General features: G+C 63.2%; 1 protein-coding gene across 2 annotated transcripts; it reads right to left on the bottom strand.

Annotated features, from left to right (window-relative positions):
* Positions 1-1,221: 1,221 nt before the first annotated feature.
* ARRB1 (arrestin beta 1) lies at positions 1,222-21,008 on the bottom strand. Of its 2 annotated transcripts, XM_080376122.1 has the most exons (16): positions 20,724-21,008; positions 11,059-11,089; positions 10,032-10,092; positions 9,608-9,652; positions 8,783-8,979; positions 7,931-7,990; positions 7,744-7,811; positions 6,749-6,884; positions 6,579-6,663; positions 6,417-6,489; positions 5,774-5,911; positions 5,488-5,571; positions 5,075-5,098; positions 4,024-4,094; positions 3,670-3,721; positions 1,222-2,859 (listed from the first exon to the last, which is right to left on the bottom strand). In XM_080376122.1, exons 1-16 carry the CDS (start codon positions 20,741-20,743, stop codon positions 2,748-2,750), a joined length of 1,257 nt encoding a protein of 418 aa, XP_080232248.1. In that variant the 5' UTR covers positions 20,744-21,008; the 3' UTR covers positions 1,222-2,747. The 2 variants fall into 2 exon arrangements, with proteins under 2 accessions (XP_080232248.1, XP_080232249.1); XM_080376123.1 differs by lacking the exons at positions 1,222-2,859; positions 3,670-3,721 and adding an exon at positions 3,739-3,865.
* Between the last annotated feature and the right edge of the window lie 215 nt (positions 21,009-21,223).

A 21,223-nucleotide genomic window follows, 5' to 3' on the forward strand; every position in this document is an offset into this window, starting at 1 on the left:
GCGAGAGGCTGGCTTTGATGATAAGCACTGTGGCGGTTGCTCTTCTTCATGCTTGTGGGCACTGGCGCCCGGACGTATCGTGCCCTGCAGTGCCAGCCTTTAGGGCACAACCATCAGCTATGAGGAGCTCCTCGGCAGGACCCAGACTGGACACCACTTGTTTAATAAGTAGCTCGTTAGTACGCTGTGCTCGCTGGGTACCGCGTGGCCGTGCATTTTTTTTTCAGAACCAAGAGGTGGCTCGGCAGAGTGGTGTGAGCAGGGCAGGTGCTGCTGCTCACCCTGGTCCTTGGCAGGAGGAGCGGGATCCGCTGCGGTGGCTGCGTGTCCATCTGTGCTGGTCTGCTAGGACGGTGTCTCAGCTGATGGAAAGCCACCGGCATTTCGGGGGCAGGGTATAGCCCACCGTGAGAGCGACACGTTGGTTCTGTGCCTTGCCCTGGATGTCTCTCTCTGCTGGCAGAGCGCCCAGGCAGGGCAGGCTGAAGCTGCATTAGTCATTTCACACCCAACCCACCAAGGTTTCAGGTGTTGGCTAAGAGCAACCAGGGTGCTGGGGTGGTGGAAACTGTGGGGGTCATGCCTGGGCAGGCAGCTCTCCTGTGCTCCCCCCGTGCAGGACACAGCATGGTGCCAGCCCGGTGGTAGTTTTAGCATCGATTTGTGCAGGTTCTGCTACAGCCCAAACCTTGCAGACTGCGCACACGTGCACACACACGTGGACATCTGGTGTGAGCCGAGGGCAGGAGCCAGGCTGGCGTTTACCCACCGTATCTGTGTGACCTTGGAAGCCAGGGCATGCCCCAGGGAGCAGGGAGCCGCGGTGGCCAAAGTCTCCTGCAGGCAGGTGACGGGAGGGAGATGGGGGGGTGGAGGTGGGGGGGACCTGAGGCAGCCAGAGCCCCAGAGCCCAGGCAGGGATGCTGGAAACACCAGGGCTGAAGACGGGCTGCAGCAGAGGCTCACGTCCATGCTAATACACAAATTAATTAATTTGCTAGCAGGGAAACATGCAACTGAGGACAGGAACAGCAGGAGTATTCGATGCCATGACAAGGAAACCTGCTCTCTGCGTTTGCATTTGACTTGCTGGGGTGAGACACAGCAGCAGAGGGGGGGATCAAGAGCCTCCACCCATCCCCCAGCACCTCGAACGGGTGCCTCGTTGTATTAGACCCTAGCCCCTGTCCTGAGCCAACAGAAGTGTCCAGGTGCTGGGACTGTATTTTATGATTTATTCTTTTTTTCTGAGTTTAATAAACTAGAATAATTTATTTGACAGAACACAGAAACATCACAGATATGGTGGAGAAACCAAAGAAGCAGGTATCAATGAACAGTACAAAGTAACCACTTTTACAAAAAAAAAAAAAAAAAAAAAAAGGTACCACTCTGCCCATCAGCTTTACCCAAAAGTAACGGGGTGAGGAGCTCAGCTCTGTGCTCCCCCAGCCAGGGAAGGACAGAGCTATCCCCATGGGTTGCTCTCAGATGATGATGCTGACCGCAACAGCACAATAAATAGTGAGAAGGGCCTTTCGCTCGGTGGTGGGAGACCCCAGCAGACCCCAGTGGGGTGGGATGGGACCCAGGCACCCAGCAAGGGAGCCCCAGGACCAGCACCGCCGACGGGAGGCACAAGCATCTGGTGAAACACTGGTTAGGGCAGCAAACAATGTGCTCCCCTTCCCTCCCGATCCCCAAATAGGTGCTTGACCCCCATGCAGGCACAGATAAGGGGAAAACATCAATCAGGGGAGCTTTGCAGCTTGGGGTTGCAGGCAGGGGGGCAAAGCATCCTTGGTGTAACGCCACTGGGAACAAGGCTTACACCATGACCCTGCTGTGGCTGAGAAAAGGCATTCGCAGCCTCTCCCAGAGCAGATGGCACAGACCGATGGCGGGGGCCCGCATGCCCCTGCTGCCAGCCCTGTCCCTGTGTGCCAGCTCCAAGTCCGCTGGCCTTACCTGGCCCCAGCAACTCATGGCTCGGAGCTCCTTCCCTCCAGGGAGGCTCTATTGGTGTAAAAATCGGTGCAACTGAAGGATAAATCCCCGGGGTTGGCTGCTCAGGTGGATTGGGGGTGGGGGGAAGAGCAGGGGGAGCGATGCCCACCCAGCTTTGCCAGCTCCAAAACCCCGGTGCCGGCTTGAGCCTTTACTGGGGAGCAGTGGGGCTTCGGTCTCAGGCAGGGTCCAAGGGTCAACGCCAGGCTCGTGCATCCCGGGCAGGGAACGCATGCGGCAGGGCCAGACAGGAGGGGACATCCAAGGTGTGTGGGTGCCCTTTCCTACGAGCAGGCTGCCTAGAAAAGACCCCCCCCACCCCCCATTCTGCTGCACCCCCTCCCACCCACCCCCCGTAGCAAACTGGTGTAGAGACCGGACTTAATATAAAACGCATAAAAGAGGCAGCTCATAGGAAAGGGCTCTGAGCACAGCGGGGAAGGGGCAGTGGGTTGGACGGGAAGGGGGGGGCTAAGGCAAGGGGTGCTGTGACCCCCCCAGACCCCTCTGCCTCCAGCACCCCTCTGGCCGTGCCCTGCATGGGAAACAGCAGCTCTGGCAGCTGGATGAAGAGTGACAACACGGCACAGCTGGAAGATTATAATTGCTGTCGCCATCGGGCGATCCATAGGCTCCCGGTACAGGTAGAAAACAAAATTAATTAATTATACAAAAGAGAAGAAGCCTAATGCACGGGTGTTACTGGCGCAGGCCGGCCGGGCGAGCTGCGGGGGGCTCGCTTATCTGTCGTTGAGCTGCGGGGAGTTTGTCCGCTCCTCCTCGTCCTCTTTGTCATCCTTCATGCCCTTGAGTCGCTGGCGGGCAAAGTCTTCGAACACAATGTCGTCGTCACTAGCGGAGACAGAAGGGAGAGGGGCTTTACCGGGGGGGGGGACAGGGTGTGTGGCGAGCCTGGGATCTGGGGGCACCCACTGCAAAGCTGCCCTGGCTCGCACGGCGAAGGCAGGTGTGCTCCCACATGCTCAACCTGTGCTGCAGCATTTCAGCAGCTCGGGGGGCTCTTAAAACCCCATCCTTCAGCAAACAGCCTCATTTTTCAAAGCTTTACCAATGCTTGCCCTCCACCCCCACCCCCCCAAAAAAAAGCCCCCAGAGGGGTGGATGCCTCAGCGCTTGCTCAGTGAGCCAGCTGAGCAGCCCAGGAGTGATGCGCAGCCCCAGAGCTCTGCATCGGCATCCCTGGGGCTGTCTGCGCCATGCCCCCTGCTCCTCGGGGAGCGGCTGGGTTGGTGGAACGCTGCAAAACCTCCCAAACCCACTTATTCCAGCACAAACAGGGAGCTGGGGATTAACCCAGGCAGTGCAACATGACTGCGGCATCACCAGCCCCGGGGACTCCGCAGGGACACCCCCACCCCTCCGACGCACGATCCCGGCGGGCGCTTTCTTACTGCGGTTTCTCCTGTTTTTTGGAAAGCCGTGCAGGGAGATGGCGAGGGAGGAGAGAAGAGAGACGGGCAGGGCATGCGTTACAGGTTACGTGCGTGGGGTTAGTCACGGCGTGCCGATCCCACGGCACGGCACGGCACGGCACAGCAGGCATTAGTGGGTTAGGGGGGGTGCCATGCAACCTCTGGAAACACTTCGCATTCCCACACAGACCCCGAGGAGGGGGAGCGGGGGATTCTTTTTGTCTCTTACTTTGTGTCAAGCTCTATCAGATTTGTATCTATGGGTGCTTCGTTCTCTGGAACTGAACAGAGGGAAGTATGGCACAGGATTAGTCACCGCAGACACCGGGGTCGTCACTGCCGTCCCACCGGGTGGGTGCGACCCCTCCCAGAGTGTGGCTGCAGGGGGGTGATGGGGGCACCCCCATGGTTTTAGCCATGCTGCCCTGTGAAGGGGTTGCCATGGGCTTGACGGGAGCTGAAAACCTCCATCAGGCACCGCTCAGCCTCTCTGGCACAGACAGAGGAGCGGGCTGACCCCTCTGCCCGCTCCCACCCCCCACCCCATGGGGGTGCTGCCCCACACCCGGGGCTGGACACTCACCATCCCGGTGTGCCGGTTCCTCCTTAGGTTTTGGATGCATCAGCGTGAAGGGCAGCTCCACCGCAACATCGCTGCAAGAGAGGCTGGGGTAAAGCACAAGGCTGCCTGCTGCACTTTGCAGGCAGAACGAGGGAACTTTGGGGGGGGGGGGGGGGGGGGCAGAACAACATCCCACATTTCAGCTGCCAGAGAGGCCACAAAGCCGAGAAAAAAAATGTATTATCCTTCGCGGAGCCTCTTTGCAGCTATCGCGCTTCTTGCTCGAGCTTGAGCCTGCGCTTTGGGATCAGCACAAAGCCCCCCCGGGCTGCAGGGCCGGCCAGAGGGCACGAGGGAGGAGATCAGCGCAGCAAAAATCTGCCTTTTAGCAGCTTAGCAGCAGCCGGGCATCCAAATCCCCTGGGATAAGGCTGCGTGCCGGCAGCACCACATGAACGGCAGCAGGGTCTGGGCACCGTCGGCATGGCGGGAAGGGATGGAGGAAGCACGCTGAGTTTCCCGGTGCTCAGCGGGCACAGGGACGGCAGGGTGGGACAGCCCCAACACAGCCCCGAGCTCCTCCGGGGACTGGGCAGGACACAGCTCTGCCTCTTCCACCCGCAAGCATGGTGCAGCAGGCGGGGGAGCGCATGGCGTGTCCCCCCGTGACACCCCGCAGGAGGGGGGCGATGTGAGGAGAGACTGGGAGAACCCCGGAGACTCTTATCCCCACGGCTGGAGACGCTCAGCCCTAAGGAGCCACCTCCAGGCTCTGCTCGCTGCCCACAGCAGCACCCGTGGGCCCTTCTCCCACCCGCCCTGCTGCTCTGGCACGAGGGGCGGATGCAGGGTCCGACCCCCGCCGGCATCCCCATCCCACCACCCCATCCCATCTCTGCCAGCTGCCCGGCCCTGGGCCTCAGCTGAGCCAGTGACCCCAACAGCAGCAGCATCCCAAGGGCAAATACATGGTCAGGGTGGCAGCAGAGGGGGCTGAGGCGCTGGAGGGTGCAGTGAGGAGCTGTGGCAGTGATTTGGGGGTCTTCGGAGGTGGGGGCGGTACGGGCATTACCTGGAGGCGAGGTCTCCCAGCAGGCTGGCATGGGTCGAAGGAGACAACACATTAGTCACCGTCCCCTGAGGGTGCGTGACCCACCCCCCTCCAAACCTTGCGTCCCCCCCACGCTGCTGAGTGCCAGGGCAGGTCTGTGAGGGGGATGGGCCTCATCCTGCAAAAGGTGCCGCAGCACAGAGCAGGGGGAAGCAGGGTTGTTGTATGAATTAATGACCCCCCCAGCAGTGGCCACACCAGTGTCCCCAGAAAGGGCCACCTCACCCAGAGCTGGGCTCTGCCACAGCTTCACCACCCTGCCCTGGGAACTGGGCAGCATCCTGGGGAGGACACACCGAGGCCAGACCCAAGCCCAAAGGAAAGCAAAGGAAGAGAGGGGGTGCAGCGTGGGGAAGAGGGTCCCCAACACTCACCCTCCTCGTGACACCACCAGCTTCACCTTCACCTTGTAGGAGACGATAATGCCCAGGATCTCCTTGTTGGCTCCATCTCTTAACCTGGAGGAAGGGGCAGGTGGCAATCAGTGCGAGGATGTCCATGGGGACCAGCACCCCGTCCTCTTGAAGGGCCGCCCACAGGGGTCTTCCCCAACCCGAGCATCACCCCTGGAGCAGCAGCTGGATGCCCACCAGGGCTCAGACCTTCCCCGCCCCCCGTGCTGACGAAGCAGGTGCCCCAGGGGTGGCTGGAGGGGCTCACAGCGTGCTGGATGCCAGGTTGGTGTCCTCGTGCTTGAGTTTGCCATCCAGCGCCAGCCCTCGCTTCTCCCGGTTGTTGGCGAGGAAGGGGGTCAGGGTGTAGACTTTGCAGAACGTCGAGCTCGGGGCCACCATGTCACTAGGGATGACAGCCAGCATCAGCCAGAGCCCCAGCTCCCCACCCAGCTCTAATAACCCCACGGGCTACTCTAGACATCTCCATCCCAGCCTGGGGGAACATCTCTGTGCCAGGCCCAGTTTGGAGAACATCTCCATCCCAGCCTCAGCCTAGAGGACGTTTCCTTCCCAGGCCCAGTCTGGAGGACATCTCCATCCCAACTTCAGGCCCAGCCCAGACATCTCCATCTCAGCCTGGAGAACATCTCCATCCCAACTCCAGACCCAGTGCAGCAGCCACCTTTGTCCCTGCCCCAGCCTGGAGTTCACCTTCAGCTGGCAGGACGCAGAGGGTAACATCTCCCAGGGTGCCATCAAAAAAAGGGCCTCCATCTCCCCACTCCTCCCACCACGACCTGTTCACTGAATGCAGCATCTCACTGGTGCTGCATCAGGCCAGGAGATCGCCAAGCCTCCTCCAAAGTCCCCAGAACCCCTCACAATGTCCCCGAGGAGCTGGTACTCACTCAGCGTCCTCCACGGCCACCGGGCACTTGTACTGGGCAGTGTTGAAGAGGCAGATGTCGGCGTACTGGCGCACTGGGGCGAGAGATGGAGAGATGGGTGTCGGGGAGGGCGCCCGCCGGGACGGGGACAGCAGCTGAGGGTGGCGAAGCCATGCTCCTCACCTGAGATCTTGATCTTCTTTACCATCTTGCTGGTGTTGTTGGTGACGTGAACGTTGACGCTGATGGGCTCTCCATGGTAGTAGATCTGCGAGGGAGCAAAGGAAGGGGGACGGTGAAGTCCCCATCCTCCCCAGGGTCACCCAGCCAGTGTCCCCTCCCCACCCACCCACCTCCTTGTCCAGGGATGCCTCGAGGTGCAGCGGTTTGTCCGACATGAGGAACTGCCGGGTGGTCTCCGCCATGGGCTGTGGGCCAGGCCGCTCTGGTGCGTACTGGACCTTACGGATCACCAGGCGCACCGAGTTCCTGGAGGGGAGACGGCAAGAGGAGAACCCAGGTGCCCGGCTGCCTGGAGGCAGCTCTGCCCGCAGCCTGCCCTCTTTCTTGGCCCATTTTGGGTCAAATCCCTCTTTTCTTCTGTTCTGCTGGGTCAGGAGAAGGATGCCGTGGGAGGTCTCAGCCGGATGCCCAGCTCACCTGGCCTGCAAGGGGGGGAAGCCCCACGGACGAGCCAAGCTGCCTGTGTGGCCCCATGCCATGGCAGCGCTGGGCTCCTGGCTTGCAGCACAGTGGTGGGTATCTCCATCCCACCCCCAAGATCATCTCTGACCCATCCCTCCCGTGGAAAGCGTCTTCACCCCAGTTCCAGCCCAGGGAAGACCTCTGTCCCGGAGACCATCTCCATCCCTGCCCCAGCCTGGAGGACATCTTTATCCCAGCCCCAGTCTGGAGAAATCTCCATCCCAGCCCCAGCCTGGACAACATCGCTGTCCCAGCTCCATCCTGGTGAACATCATCATTCGCAGTCCAGCCTCAGCCTAGCAAACATCTCTGTCCCAGCCCCATCATGGGAGACATCTCCATTCCAGCCTCAGCCTAGAAGACATCATCCCAACTCCAGACTCAGCGCAGCAGACATTTCTGTCCCTACCCCAGCCTGGAGTTCATCTCCATCTCAGTCCCATCCTGGAGGACATCTTCATCCCAGCCCCATCCTGGAGGACATCTCCCTTCCAACCCCTTCCTGGATGTCTCCATCCCATCCCCACCTCACCCACTGTGGGTAGCAAACTGGGGTGCCCCTTCCCCATTGCCATGTCACAGCCCCTGCCAGCACCCTGAGGATGCTGCTCCCACCCAGGCTGGACGGATCGTCTCTGCTCACCTCTTGTGGATTTTCTCCTCCAGGTTCTCTGCACAGAAAGCTTTGACCTCATAGTCCACACCACATGCCTGAAACCAGGAGGGGGCAGAGAAGAAGGCAGGGAAACGCCACAGCACCCTACCAAGCGATGACCCCAACCAAGGGCCAGTCACCAGGGCTCAGTGGCGCAGGGACGGGTGGACCTTACCTTCCCCGTGTCCTCCGGACCCGGCTGCAGTGTGACGGAGCAAGGCAGGTTGGGGGGGATCTGAGAGGGAAAGGGGGGTTAGGACATTTCCTGGTGCCACCAGCACTCCCCCTTCCCTCCCACGGCGGGGGAGGACAACGAGGAATGATTTCTTCATTTCCCTAATTGCATTTCCCAATTGCACGGTGCCCTTTCCCTCCTGGCCCCACTTCAGCCCAAGTCCTGCTCTGCACCCACCCTGGACAGCCGCTCGCCTCTCCCAACCCACCCCCCAAAGTGTTACCAAAAATACATTATTTGGGGGTTTGGTTTGGGGTTTTTTTTCGTTAATCTGGGGGATTTGGAGGAATTAAGCTTGTTCCGCAGGGGGTCAGGGCTCTGGCCAAGCCCGTGGGGCTGAGCCGATGGCTCAAGCCTGGGAAATGCCACCAGGTCCCCCTGGCTCGCTCCGGCAGGGGGGCTGCCATTGCCAAAGCTGCACTGGGGAAACCGGGGGTGCAGGTACACAAAGTGAGGGTCAACCCCCACCCCATTCCCCACCCAGGCTCTGCTTCACTTTGGGGGAGCACCTGAGGACGGTGTCGCTACCCCAGGCACACTCGGGGCATGGGCCCCCTGTGCCGCCATGCACCCCGTGCCTCAGTTTCCCCGCTGGCAGCTGCTTTTTGTTCCCCAAGTTTGAAGATCTACTAAAAACCCTGCATCTTCATCACAGGCGGCAGCATCTCACCCCGCCCATGACCCCACGGGGCCAGAAGGGACCCCAGCGTCTGCAGGGGAGGGGGGGCGTCACCATCCCCCCCAGCAGGAAGGGAAGAGCACCCAGGAGCGGTGCCACCCGCGCCGCCCTACCTCGAAGGTGAAGGGGTAGGCGTGCTCGCCCAGCTTCTTGATCAGCCGCTCCTGCAGCCGCGTCAGGGGCTTCTTCTCCTCTGGCACCGGGGGGAAGGCCTGGGCGTTGGCCACGAAGAGGTCCTTGCGGAAAGTCAGCCCCAGCACATCCAGGTCCTCACGGCCATAGCGGAAGGCGCAGGTCAACGTCACAAAGACTGCAGAGGGTGACAAAGGGTGGAGGTTGGTGGCGTGTTGACATCATGGTGTAGCGGCATCATGGTGTGGTGGCATCACGATCTGGTGACATGGTGGTATGGTGTGCTGACATCACGGTGTGGTGACATCACGGTGTGGTGGCATCACTATTTGGTGACATGGTGGTATGGTGTGCTGACATCACGGTGTGGTGGCATCATGGTGTGGTAGCATCATGGCGTGGTGACATGGCAGTGACATCATGGTGTGGTAGCCTCATGGCATGGTGGCATCATGGTGTGGTGACATCATCGTGTGGTGGTGTCATGATGTGGTGCCGACACAGCATGGTGGCATCATGGCTTATCCCAGTCCCACCAGCACTGGGTGGTGGCTCCCAGGAGGTGCCATGGTGGGGAGATGAGGCCGCAACCCAGGGACCAGCCAGATGTGCCTTGGGGTGCCCACCACAGGACCCCTATCCACTGCAGGACAGGCCACCCACTGTGGGGACAGGGCTGGAAAACGTCACCTGGGGGCCCAGAGACCCCACAGCCAGGGCAGGACTGCGAGGGGACACCGGCCACCCCCCGTGGCGGTGCCAGCTCCACGGCCCCGGGCAGGAGGGACCCTGCGGGAAGCCCTTACCTTTTCTCTCCTTCAGGTACTCGGGATCCACCAGCACCACGCCGTCTGCAAGGGAGCACCGCAGCGTCAGGGGACACCCCCACGGGGACGGGGGGACACGGCAGGGCTGGGGGCACACTGGCAGGGCCAGAGGGCTGTGCAGGCAGCGTCGGGGGGATGTGGCAGCAGGGTTGGGGAGGGGGGGCGCAGGCAGGGTTGTGGGGGGCAGGCAGGTGGGGTCAAGTGGGGATGTGCAGGCTGGGAGGGTCACATGCAGGTGACAGGGGGGACATGCAGGCAGTGGGGGGACGTGCAGGCAGGGTTGGGGGTCCATGGAGGCACGGTTGGGAGGGGATGTGCAGGCAGGGTTGAGGGGGGACATCCCACTCAAGCAAGCCCAGCCCACCCCGGTGTGTCCCCCCAACCTTGCCCCGGCTCCACGTACCCACGGGGTCCACCACATCAATGTGATCCACGAAATCCCTCTTCCCCAGGTAGACGGTGAGCTGTGGGAGGGATGGCGGGGTCAGGGATGCGTGCCAGCACAGCTCTGGGGATGTCCTGGGGTGTGGTCACCACCCACTGGGGGTCCATCACCACGTGTCACCCCGTCCCTGTGGCACCCAAAAGCCAGCCACCCCTCTGTCCCAGCTCTGGCCCCAGGAACCCCTCCAGATGTCCCCAGACCTGGAGGCAGTTGGCATCTGGGGACATCTGGGTTCAGGACAAGCCCCAGCTGGGACCCCATGGGCTTCTCCCCGCGGGTCTTGCCAGTGGGGCAGGGCTGAGCCCCACAGCATCACCCCCCCAGCTCTCTCCTGATGGGGAAACTGAGGCACGGGGCACAGAAACATCACCCAAGGGTTAGCAGGAGCATGCTCCTCAGGGAACACGGGAATGACGAAGAGGGACGTCAGCTCCAAGCTGGGACCAAGCCCTGGTGCTGGTGCACGCTGCCCCCGGCTCGGACAGTCCCCGGCTCGCCAGCTCAGCATCCCTGGCACCAAATCCGACTTGCCTCCCACCACGCAGCCCCAGCGATCCCAGCCGGATCCCAGCTGGAGCTGGTTAGCTCCGACCCCAGCCTCACCCAGCAGGTGACTGGATAAATAAGCTTTTCCCTCCAGCGCAGGGCAGGCAGGAGCCGGCAGCTGCCACGCCGGCACTTAGAGGCACCAGCCCACGCTGCCAGACCCACAGAAATCCCACAGGCAGGGCTGCCTGCCCCCCAGCACCCACCTGCTCACCCCCTGACCTCGGGCAAGCCCCCCCCAACCCTGCTGTGCCTCAGTTTCCCTCCCTGCTGGCGCAGCAGGATGCTCAGGCAGCCAGCAGCTTGCAGGGCATCTCTGGGGTCTGCGCCTCGCTCCTGGCTGTGCTCGCAGGATTCAGGAAGGGGGGACACCCTGGGAAGCACCGGCTACCCCCGCATCCCCCCCATCTCCCTGGGCAGCTGCTGGCCCCCCACTTACCTTCCCGTTCGGACTGGCTTTCTTAAACACCCTGCAAAAGACAAAAGGGGGGGGGGGGGCAGTGTTAGCGGCTGGGGCACCCATGGGTGCTGCGGGATGCAGCTGCATCACAGCGGGGCGGTACCTGACCCTGTACCGCACAGCACCCACAGTGCCCAGCCCCACACGGTGCTGTGGGGCAGACTGGCAGTACCTGACCCTATATACCATACGGGGGCATGCAGAGCCCAGTCCTGCCCCCGTATGGCCCGGGACGGGAGGGGGGGCTGGCCATCCACACCCCCCACCCCATAGACCATACGACAGCAGCCAGCCCCACCCCCGTGCCTCAGTTTACCACCCGAGCGGCACGCTGGTGCTGGCATGGAGGTAGGGCCAGCCAGACAGTTGTAACAGCCCACAGCGCAGTTACACCAGGGAGGGGTTTGGCCCCTTGTCTGCAGCAAGTGGGCTGTCCCAGCAGCCCCCTGCCCCATGGGGCTCGTGCTTCGGGGGGGTCCCTGCATGCGTCTGCCCTGAGCAAGACAGGACAACCCAGCTCTGCTGCTGGGCAAGGTGCTGCGCAAGGAGCAGTGCAAGGTGCCATGCAAGGGGCAGTGCAAGGGGCCGTGCAAGGAGCAGTGCAAGGGGCCGTGCAAGGAGCAGTGCAAGGTGCCATGCAAGGGGCAGTGCAAGGGGCCGTGCAAGGAGCAGTGCAAGGTGCCGTGCAAGGGGCAGTGCAAGGGGCCGTGCAAGGAGCAGTGCAAGGGGCCATGCAAGGGGCAGTGCAAGGGGCCGTGCAAGGAGCAGTGCAAGGTGCCATGCAAGGGGCAGTGCAAGGGGCCGTGCAAGGAGCAGTGCAAGGTGCCATGCAAGGGGCAGTGCAAGGGGCCGTGCAAGGAGCAGTGCAAGGGGCCATGGAAGGGGCAGTGCAAGGGGCCGTGCAAGGGGCAGTGCAAGGTGCCATGCAAGGGGCAGTGCAAGGGGCCGTGCAAGGAGCAGTGCAAGGGGCCGTGCAAGGAGCAGTGCAAGGGGCCATGCAAGGGGCAGTGCAAGGGGCCGTGCAAGGAGCAGTGCAAGGTGCCATGCAAGGGGCAGTGCAAGGGGCCGTGCAAGGAGCAGTGCAAGGTGCCATGCAAGGGGCAGTGCAAGGGGCCATGCAAGGAGCAGTGCAAGGTGCCATGCAAGGGGCAGTGCAAGGTGCCATGCAAGGGGCAGTGCAAGGGGCCGTGCAAGGAGCAGTGCAAGGGGCCGTGCAAGGGGCCGTGCAAGGTGCCATGCAAGGGGCAGTGCAAGGGGCCGTGCAAGGAGCAGTGCAAGGGGCCGTGCAAGGGGCAGTGCAAGGTGCCATGCAAGGGGCAGTGCAAGGGGCCGTGCAAGATGGTGTGCAAAGGCTCTGCTGTACAAAGTGTCGCGCAAGGTGCAGCATGAGGTGCTGTGCAAGATGCCATGCACAGGCCCTGCTGTGCAAGGTGCTAAGCAAGGTGTCATGCAAGATGCTGTGCAAGATGCCCTGCAAGATGTTGTGCACAGGCCCTGCTGTGCAAGGTGGTGTGCAAGGCAGCAGCAAAGGCCCTGCCATGTCAGATGCAGTGTGAGGTGCTGCGCAAAGGCCCTGCTGTGCCAGGAGCAGTGCAAGGTGCCACGCAGAGGCCCTGCTGCGTGAAGCCAGGCTTTCTGCCAGCCAGGGAACGGCACGGCAGAGGGGCAGCACCCAGCAAGCACCACAGCACCCCGCTCACAGCTCCCCTTGCACGCAGAGCTGCCCAGCCCACCCCAGGTGATGGATGACATTTCTCCAGCCCAAGCCAAGCGGTGCAGGGAAGGGTCCCAGGGGGAAGAAGCACCCGCCAGCGCAGCCCTGTTGGGTACCAGGGTCCACCCAGCCCTTGGCATCTGGATGAACCAGCAGCCACAGGCACTGCCAGCGCCCTGCTCTGGAAAACACAAGGCGTCGGGAAGCAGGCACAGCACACCGCATGGGGAAGGCGCCCAGACATCACCACGATGGGCAGCAGCCCAAAGCCTGCAGAGCAGCATCCCAGCTGCCTTCCAGCACCTTCATCTCAGTTCTGGGATTTAATTTGTTTCTAATCACTTGAAAGTAAATTAAAAATAAGGTTTCCACTGCACACACAGATATTAAAAAGGAGGCTGGGATGAGGTTGCAGCATCATGGCACAGCAGCTTCCCCGGGGCCAGGGACAAGCCCTGTGGGTGGCCTGGGGAGCTGGCTGCAGCGTGGGACACATCACCGAGGATGGGGGCACCCCGAGGGATGAGCCCCCATCCCAGTGTGTTTGCATCCACTGTGGCTGTGGGGTTATGGTCCCCACTGTCACCTCTGCCCCACGGGACGTGGGTGGATCCCAAAGCCACTGGACAGGCGAGGAGAGAGCGGGGTGCCCCTGTCCCCAGGGCTTTCCACCCATCCTCCATCCCAGGGGATGCCCTGCGCTGTGGGAACAGCCCCCAGGCACCCCCCAAAATCCCTCTGCAAGACCCCATGGAGCTGCGGGGGAAGGATGGGGGTCCCGCATGCCACCGCGGTGTTGTAGGTGCTGGGGAAGCCGGAGCATCCCCAGTCTGGCAGGGGCAGGCAGGGCTCCCTCACCCAGCGCTGCCCCATTTCAGAAGCTGTTCGGAGCGTGCCCTGGCGCGAAGCCACCCATAATGGGTTCTCCTCGGATAATCCCTCCTCGCCTTTAAATTCCATTAAAGCCATCCGGGAAGATTAGCAGCTGCGGTTCAAGGCTGGGAAAAACAATTCCCAGGGCAGCTGCTCGGCTTTGCCAAAATACCAGGGGGTATTTCAGGGTGGGGGCTCCTCCAGGCACTGCTGGGATGGACCCTCACCTCAGGACCAAGCCGAGCCGCTGGCATCCCACTGTCTGTGTCCTGCCGAGGGGCAGCAGCAGCCACTGCGTTTGCCTGGCACAAGCAGGGGAGGAAAAGAGCCGGCGGCAGCTTGGGCCAAGCCCGAGGTGCGGTGCCCGGCTGGGGGTGAGCACAGCCCTGGCGATGGGGTGGGATGCACCGGTCAGCTGCAAGCACCGCGCCGGGGGATGCGTGGTGACACACTGGGGAGGGTCCTCGCACATCCAAGTGCCAGCAGCACAGTCCCTGCGCCCAGCAGAGCCTCGACAGGGGCATCCACAAACCTGCCGTGCGTGCTGGGTGCCCCTGGTCCCTGTGCCCACATGCCAGGGTGACCCTCACCCCTCTGCCGGCATGCCAGGGTGATCCTCAAACCATGCCCAGGTGCTGCACTGCTCACCCCCATCCCTGCATGCCAGGGTGACCCTCACTCCCATGCTGGGGTGGCCTTCATCCCCATGTCCACGTGCCAGGGTGACCCTCAGCCCCACGCCCACACATTGGTCCACGCAGGAGGGACAGCAGTGCCAAGGGTGCCAGCAAGCCCCAGCACCAGCCTCACTGGCCCAGGAAAGCGCTGGTGCTCAACATAGTATGGCCCTGGGCTACCAGGGACATCCATCCTCCCGGCTCCCATCATGCCATGTCACCCAGCAGGCATCACCACGAGGTCCTCGGGGACCGGAGCACCCACATGGCACCGCACGGACTCTGCAGCGCATGCGGCCGGCCGGGAGCAGGATGCAGCCCCACCGTGCAGGCAGGAGGAAGCGGTGTTGCTCCTTCAGGAAGCCAATTTTCACCACCCCTGAAATCCCAGCGAGATTCCAGGAAGCGGCTGGGATTCCCAGGAATGGAGCCACTCTCCCCAGTCCTGACAGAGAAGGGGCTCAGCATGGAGATTTCCTCTGCGGAAGACTCAGCAACTGGGAAAAGGGTGGAAAAAAGGGGATTGCTGAAATTCAGCATTCCTGCTGAGTGACAACGCCTGGCAATGCCAGGAAAGGGCCCTTCCTTCATCCGCTTCCAGCTCAGCCACCGCCGGCAGCAGCTCTCACGCCAGAGAAGCCCAGGCAGGAGGAAGAGGGCAGGGGGCTGGGCAGGGGGCTGAGCCAAGGCTGGAGGAAGGCCGAGTGCTGAGCTGCTCCAGCGAACCCCTGGCACCACCCACCCCAGCAGCACGAGGATGCTTTTACACTGTGCATCACCCTCCCCCCCGGACCTTGTTGTGCCTCGGTTTCCCCATGAGCCTGGCCCTCATGCACCTGCAGAAAGAGTGGGGAGGTACTGCCTGCCTGGAGGGGGGCACGGGCCATGACCCCCGGAAAGCCGAGAGCCCAGGGACACCCCAGCATGGAAAACCGGCAAGAGGTCAGGCCCCCCAGGGTGGGCTCTCAGCAGGGCCCATGGTGGGGAGGGGCAGTACAAGTGCATTGTCATGTCTGTGTCCCAACAGCCCTGCATCCATGTCCCCAGATCTCTGTATCCATGCCCCTGCACCCCCACATCTCCACATCCCTGTGTCCCTATGTCCCTGCATGTCTGTGTCCCCACATCTCTGCATACCTGTGTCCCTGCACCTGTGTCCCCACACCTCTACATACCTGTGTGCCTGCGTCCCCACATCTCTGCATCCCTGTGTCCCTCCATCCATGCACCCGTGTCCCCATATCGTTGCATGCCTGTGTCCCCACATCCCTGTGTCCTTGCATCCCTGTCTCCCCGCATCCATGTATCCCCATGTACCCATATCCCTGCATCCCCGCGTCCCTACATCCTCATGTCCCTGTGTCCCCACATCTCTGCCTCCCTGCATCCCCACATCTCTGCATCTTTGTGTCTGTGCATCCTCGTGTCCCCCCGTGCCATCCCCTCCAGAGCCGCGGGGCCCAGCATAACTTGGCCAAGCTCTGGCAGGGGACCACAGCAGGATCTGGCCTGGCCGTCGGGCTGCTGCCAAGGGAGCATGGGGGCCAACCCACGCTGCCGCTCTTGCTCCCCTTGGCCCCACATGAGCCCCAGGAGATGACAGGAGCTGTTGACAAACCCTCTGCCAGGCACAATAAACACTCAGGAACATTGGGAACATCCCGCCAGCCCTTCCTGGGTGGCCTCTCCTCGGTAAGGGCTGGGGGTTGAGTGTTCCCAGCCGAGGTGGGATGAGCATTTCCATGAACAGGATGCTCGGCGCGAGGGTTTGCTGGCATCACCATCCCCAGTGCACAGGGTGAGGGCTGGATCCTGCACCAGCACCAGCAAAACCAGCCTGAACAGGAACGCTGCTGCAACTAAATAAATGGGGAGGGGGCGGGGGCAGAGGGGAGGAATAAAGGACGTGGGCTCATCAGGCAAGGGCATCAGCGCTGTTACTCAGTGCTTCCCCTTCCCCACAATTAATTAATTGCTTTTAAGGCCAAGGGGTGATCAGAGCATCCAGTCTCAAGAGCCAGGGATGGAAGGGGTGATGCCACCCTCCTGAGAGCCCAGGGCAATTAACAGGGGGATCCTTCGGGGTAATTAATGAGACATTACATAAAAGCAAGGTTGGGAGCATCCTCTGCCAGCCTGACACCTCCCTGTCACCCACCATCCCCTCACCAGGGACCAGCACCCAGGGGAGACCCCGGGGAGGGCTCGCACCAGGAAGGTTCCAGCGTGCCAGGTCCTGACCCCGAGCTGTGCCGGGAAGCCCTGGGAAACACGGCCAACGGATGGAGGCTCAGCTGGTCCCGCTGCCAGGACCCCCCCACCCTGAGATGCTGTGAGCGGGTGCAGCAGTGATGCCTCCTGCCCAACCTTCATTACACAAACGAAGCTACTAATGAACCCCAGCAAAGGCGAGATCGATGGCAGGCGCTGCAGAAGTGCTGAGCAGGAAACAATTACTCACCGCTCCTCGCCAGCACCCATCCACGCTGGCCCCACGCTGGGGGCAGGAACCCCACACAGCCCCCCGCTGTGGGTGCAGGACTCTGGGGTGTCCCCATGCCATGGGTGCACGAGCCCCACTGCAAGCGAGACCTGCACGGCCCCACACAATGGGTGCAGAAGCCCTGCAAAACCCCGTGCTACGGTGCAGGAGCCTGGGCTGGCCTTGTGCTATGGGTGCAGGACTCCTACACAACCCCACATTACGGGTTCAGGAGCCCCATAGAGCCCGAGACATGCACAGCCTCACGCTGTGGGTGCAGGAGCCCCGCACAGCCCCACACTCTGGGTGCAGGAGCCTGGGGTAACCTCATGCTACGGGTGCTGCATCCCTCCTACCAGAAAGACCCCCACAGATGCACATCCCAACGGCCACCTCTGCCCAAAAGCACCCATGGGAGCGGGGATGGGGCATGCTGGGACACGGTGGCTTTTCGCACCTCAGCAGCTGCTCGATGCCGGGGGGGACCCTTGCCCGCCACCACTGCCGGATCCGGGGGGAGGGATGGAGGAAGCGCGGAGCCTTCCCTCCCCCTCAGCCCTTCCTGGTGTCGAAACGCTGGAGACATGAGGCAGGAAGCTGCCACTGTCACTGCCCACCAGCGATCTCCAAGCCTGGGGGCCCCGTGCCACGGGCTGGCAGCCCCAGTGCCCCCCGCGCCCCCGGCACACTGCCACAAGGCCAAATCCTGCTCTCCTGGCAACCCTGCCCTCTCCCTGCCACTCATCTGGTACCTTAATGAGCTCGTTAGGTACACGTCCGGGACTAATGATCCCTTTATTTGGTGGCTGATAATTGAGTGGGGGCCGTTTGATCTCTGTTCTGAAGATTTACGAGGATTTGGTTCCCCTGGGCATCAGAGCGGGGTCTGACAGCAACGCCATCGATTGCCTTTGAACCTCGGGTGGAAGAGCCAGGGTTTTCACTGGCTCTCACGCTAATGAGGCCAGCGGGCAGATCTAATTAGCCAGAGCCGCGTTAGAAGGGATCTCCAGGGATAACGGAGCCGCCAGCAACCACATCACACGCTCCAGCACAACCCCGTGGCGGCGGCCAGTGGCTCCGTGCCAGCTGTGCCGGGATGAGCACCGAGCACCCCAGCAGCCGATCCCAAAGCCTGAGCATCCCACAGGCTGAAGGCTGCATCCTGCATCCCCGCTGCATCCCGCCGCATCCCCTGCCAGGCTCAGCAGCAGCATCCCCCAGCTGGGTCAGAGCTTCGCTGGCTTCCTTGGCAAGGAAACGCCTTGGCTGTGGGATCCGGGATGTGTCTGGATCCTGCTGTTACTACCAGAGTTTGTTCTCCAAACAACATCCAGGAAGCAGGAGACTCCCCTCCCGGGCCACCTTCCAGGGCTCCTTCTCTTCCCAGCGGAGATCCCTGTCCTGCTCCCAGACCCTACGCATTCATCCAGGGGGATGCACAGGATGCCAGGACTGCAAAGCAACCCGGGGGACCTATTGGTCCTGGCGCGGTTTGATGCTGCAGAGGGGCAGGATGGGACCACGGGGTGCAGGGAAGGGTGCAGAGGGGTGCCCAGTGCCAACAGAGGTGGACTGCCACACTGGGACCACCGCAGTGCTTCCCCAGCTCCAGCCTTGGCTCCGCTGACCACCGGGAAACCACCCTCCACTGCAGCTCAAACCACGGGCCACCAGCGGAGCACCCGACTGGCCCATGGAGGCCAGCAGGTGCCCGTGGGGCCGCAGCTACCCTGCCTGGGTGCTGGGTGCTGGGCAGGAGGAGCTGGGGAGGGGGAGATGGTGTTCTTGGAGAAGCTGCAAATATCGAGGCGGCATGTTTGGCGGCCGCCGGGCTGGCCTGCTCCCCGGCACCGCCAGCAGCCACAAACTCGCCTGTTTACTCCACTGAGCCACTTCCTCCACTCTTCCCACCGCGGGGCTTTGAAGGGGGCTCGGCAGAAGGCTGGGAACGGCAGCACGATGACACACAGAGCGGCACCAGCCGAGCCCCCCAGCCCCCCGCTGAACGCGGGGACAGCCCCTGCACCCTGCATGCCGGGCTCGCCAGCACCTGCATGCGACCCTCACCCACGGAGCACCCAGGGCCACGCCAGGAGCTGGGTGACCCCAAAACCCTGCACCACAGAGGCATACAGGGGAGGCTTGGGGACCCCCCAAGAAAAGCGGGGTGGCCCCACGCTGGCACTGGAGAAATCATCAGGAATGATGCTTTTTTTGGGGTGTCCGATGGTAAACCAGCTGCCGCAGCTGAAGCCCCTGACCCCCTTCAGAAGCTTTGGGATGAATCCATGTGGATTTGGGGTCAGAGCTCCGAACAGGAGCTGAAAGGGAGATGGGGTGGGGGGGATTTATCAGCCTAATTACCCCCCACCCGGCTCCCTCCGGAGCGCTGCGTGGGCTGGGAGATCAGCTCCTGCCTCCCCTGCCTGCACGCCTGCCCGCGGCTGCTGCCAGCCCATGGGAATGCCGCTTGCTCGTGCTCCCCTGGGCACCCAAAAATCTCCCAGGGTCGAACGGGCTGCATACCAGGGATCGCACCCAGTGGGGGGAAACTCAAAGGGTGCTCCAGCTCCAACCCTGCTACTACAAAAGCGACGCTCACTCCCTCCCCCTGACTCCGGGGGAGGAGGGGGTGCTGCTTGCCTGCTCCAGGGGTGCGACGACGTGCCAGTCCTCAATTAGGGATGCTGAGCTGGGGGGATGCAGATGCTGTCAGCCGTGGCCAGGGCAGCAACACCCAGGCAGCCTGCCCAGCAGTGACGCCCCCCCCAATGCTGGGGGCTCTGCGAGAGCCCCCATATCCCAACCCACCACCCCAAAACACTGCAGCATTTCTGGAAGGTTCTGCCAAAGCAGGACCCCCTCATCCTTCCCTCCTGCCGTGGGCTGCGGGGTGGCATTGGCTGCACCAAAGCCCTAAGTCCTGACACTCAGGTGCCGGGGGGGGGGGGCGCTGAGGGGAGGGCAACCCCCCCACTACCTGCGCACCGGTGTTGGGGGTCAAGCGGGAGCACTCCTGAGTACCTGTTCCTAAAAAATAAATTAATGATGGGGAGGCCCAGGGGATGGAGAGCTGCCAGAAAGGGATCCGGGTGAGGAATGGCACCGAGCCGGAGCCTGAACCCCTTGGCCACAAGGGGAGGGGTTGTCACGGGAGACACCCCCAGACCCCCCACGCATGGGCTGGTGGGGGTCACCGGACTCCCCGCCAAGGTCCCGAAATCCCCAAATCCCGTTCCCAGGGTGGACACCTCGGCAGGTCTGCGAATTCACCCCAACCACCTCTGCCGTGCTCCGCACCCAGGGACGTGGAGGGTGGCTGGAGGGTCCCCTTACCCCCTCAGCACCACGGGGGTCCCCAAAGGGTGGCAGCCATCGCGGTGGCTCCCAGGGGACCGAGGTGTCGCAGGCCACCGTGGCCCCCCCACCTGCAGGCCTGGCACGTGTCCCCCAGCACCCCCCATCGTGCCGAACGCGGGGCGGGGGGCGCAGGACCCGGCTCCCCTGGGTGTCGCTCCCTGCTCCCTGCTCCCACCCGAGCCACGAGTGGGAAAAATTGGGGTGACACCCCCCAAAAAAAATACCCAACAACGCCACCCAGGCTCCGAATCGGACGGGGCAGAGCAAGAACGGCGCCCAGCACCCAGCCAGCACCACGGCGGGGCGGGGGGCGGCCGAGGGTCCCCGCGTCCCCCCCGGCCTCGAGCCGCTCACCGCCCACGCCGGCCCCCAGGTCGCCCCCCGCAGCGGGCGAGCCCGGCGGGGACCCCCGGCAGCCCCGGCCCGACCCTGCGGCTCAGCGCGGGGCCCGGGCGCGGGGCAGCAAGCGCCGCCCCGGGATTCCCCCCCCCGCCCCGGGCCGCCCGGCTCCCCCCGCACCCCCGGGCCCACTCACCGGGTGCCTTTGTCTCCCATGGCCCCGCCGATCCTCAGGGCGGCTGAACCGGGAAGCGCCGGCCGGGCTTGGAAAATTACTGGCTGGATGGTGGCGGGGAGAGGCGGCGGCGGGGCGGGCGCTGGGCTCGGCGCGGCTCGGTACGGCTCGGTGGGGCTCGGCCCGGCTCGGCCCAGCCCGGCGCGGCTCCGGTGCGGGCGCTGCCGAGCGCAGCCCCGCGGCGCTGCCGCCTCCGCCCGCCCCCGAGCGGCGCGGCCCCGGGGAGGGGGGGGGGGCGGTGGCACGCGCGGGGCCACACGCTGGGGGGGGCCGGGGCGGGGGGGGGGTTTGTGCACCGCCTTGCGCGCGCGCGGGGAGACGGCGGCGCACGCACACGCGCACACACACACAGACACACGCACACCCCGCGCGGGCGGGTGCGAGGGGCAGGGGCGCCCCCCCGTGCATGCACGCGCACATGCACACCAGGAGGGAGGGGCGGCCCCGCGTGCGCCGGGCCG

Source organism: Falco punctatus (assembly GCF_963210335.1).
Source record: "Falco punctatus genome assembly, chromosome: 2".
Taxonomy (NCBI): Eukaryota; Metazoa; Chordata; class Aves; order Falconiformes; family Falconidae; genus Falco; species Falco punctatus.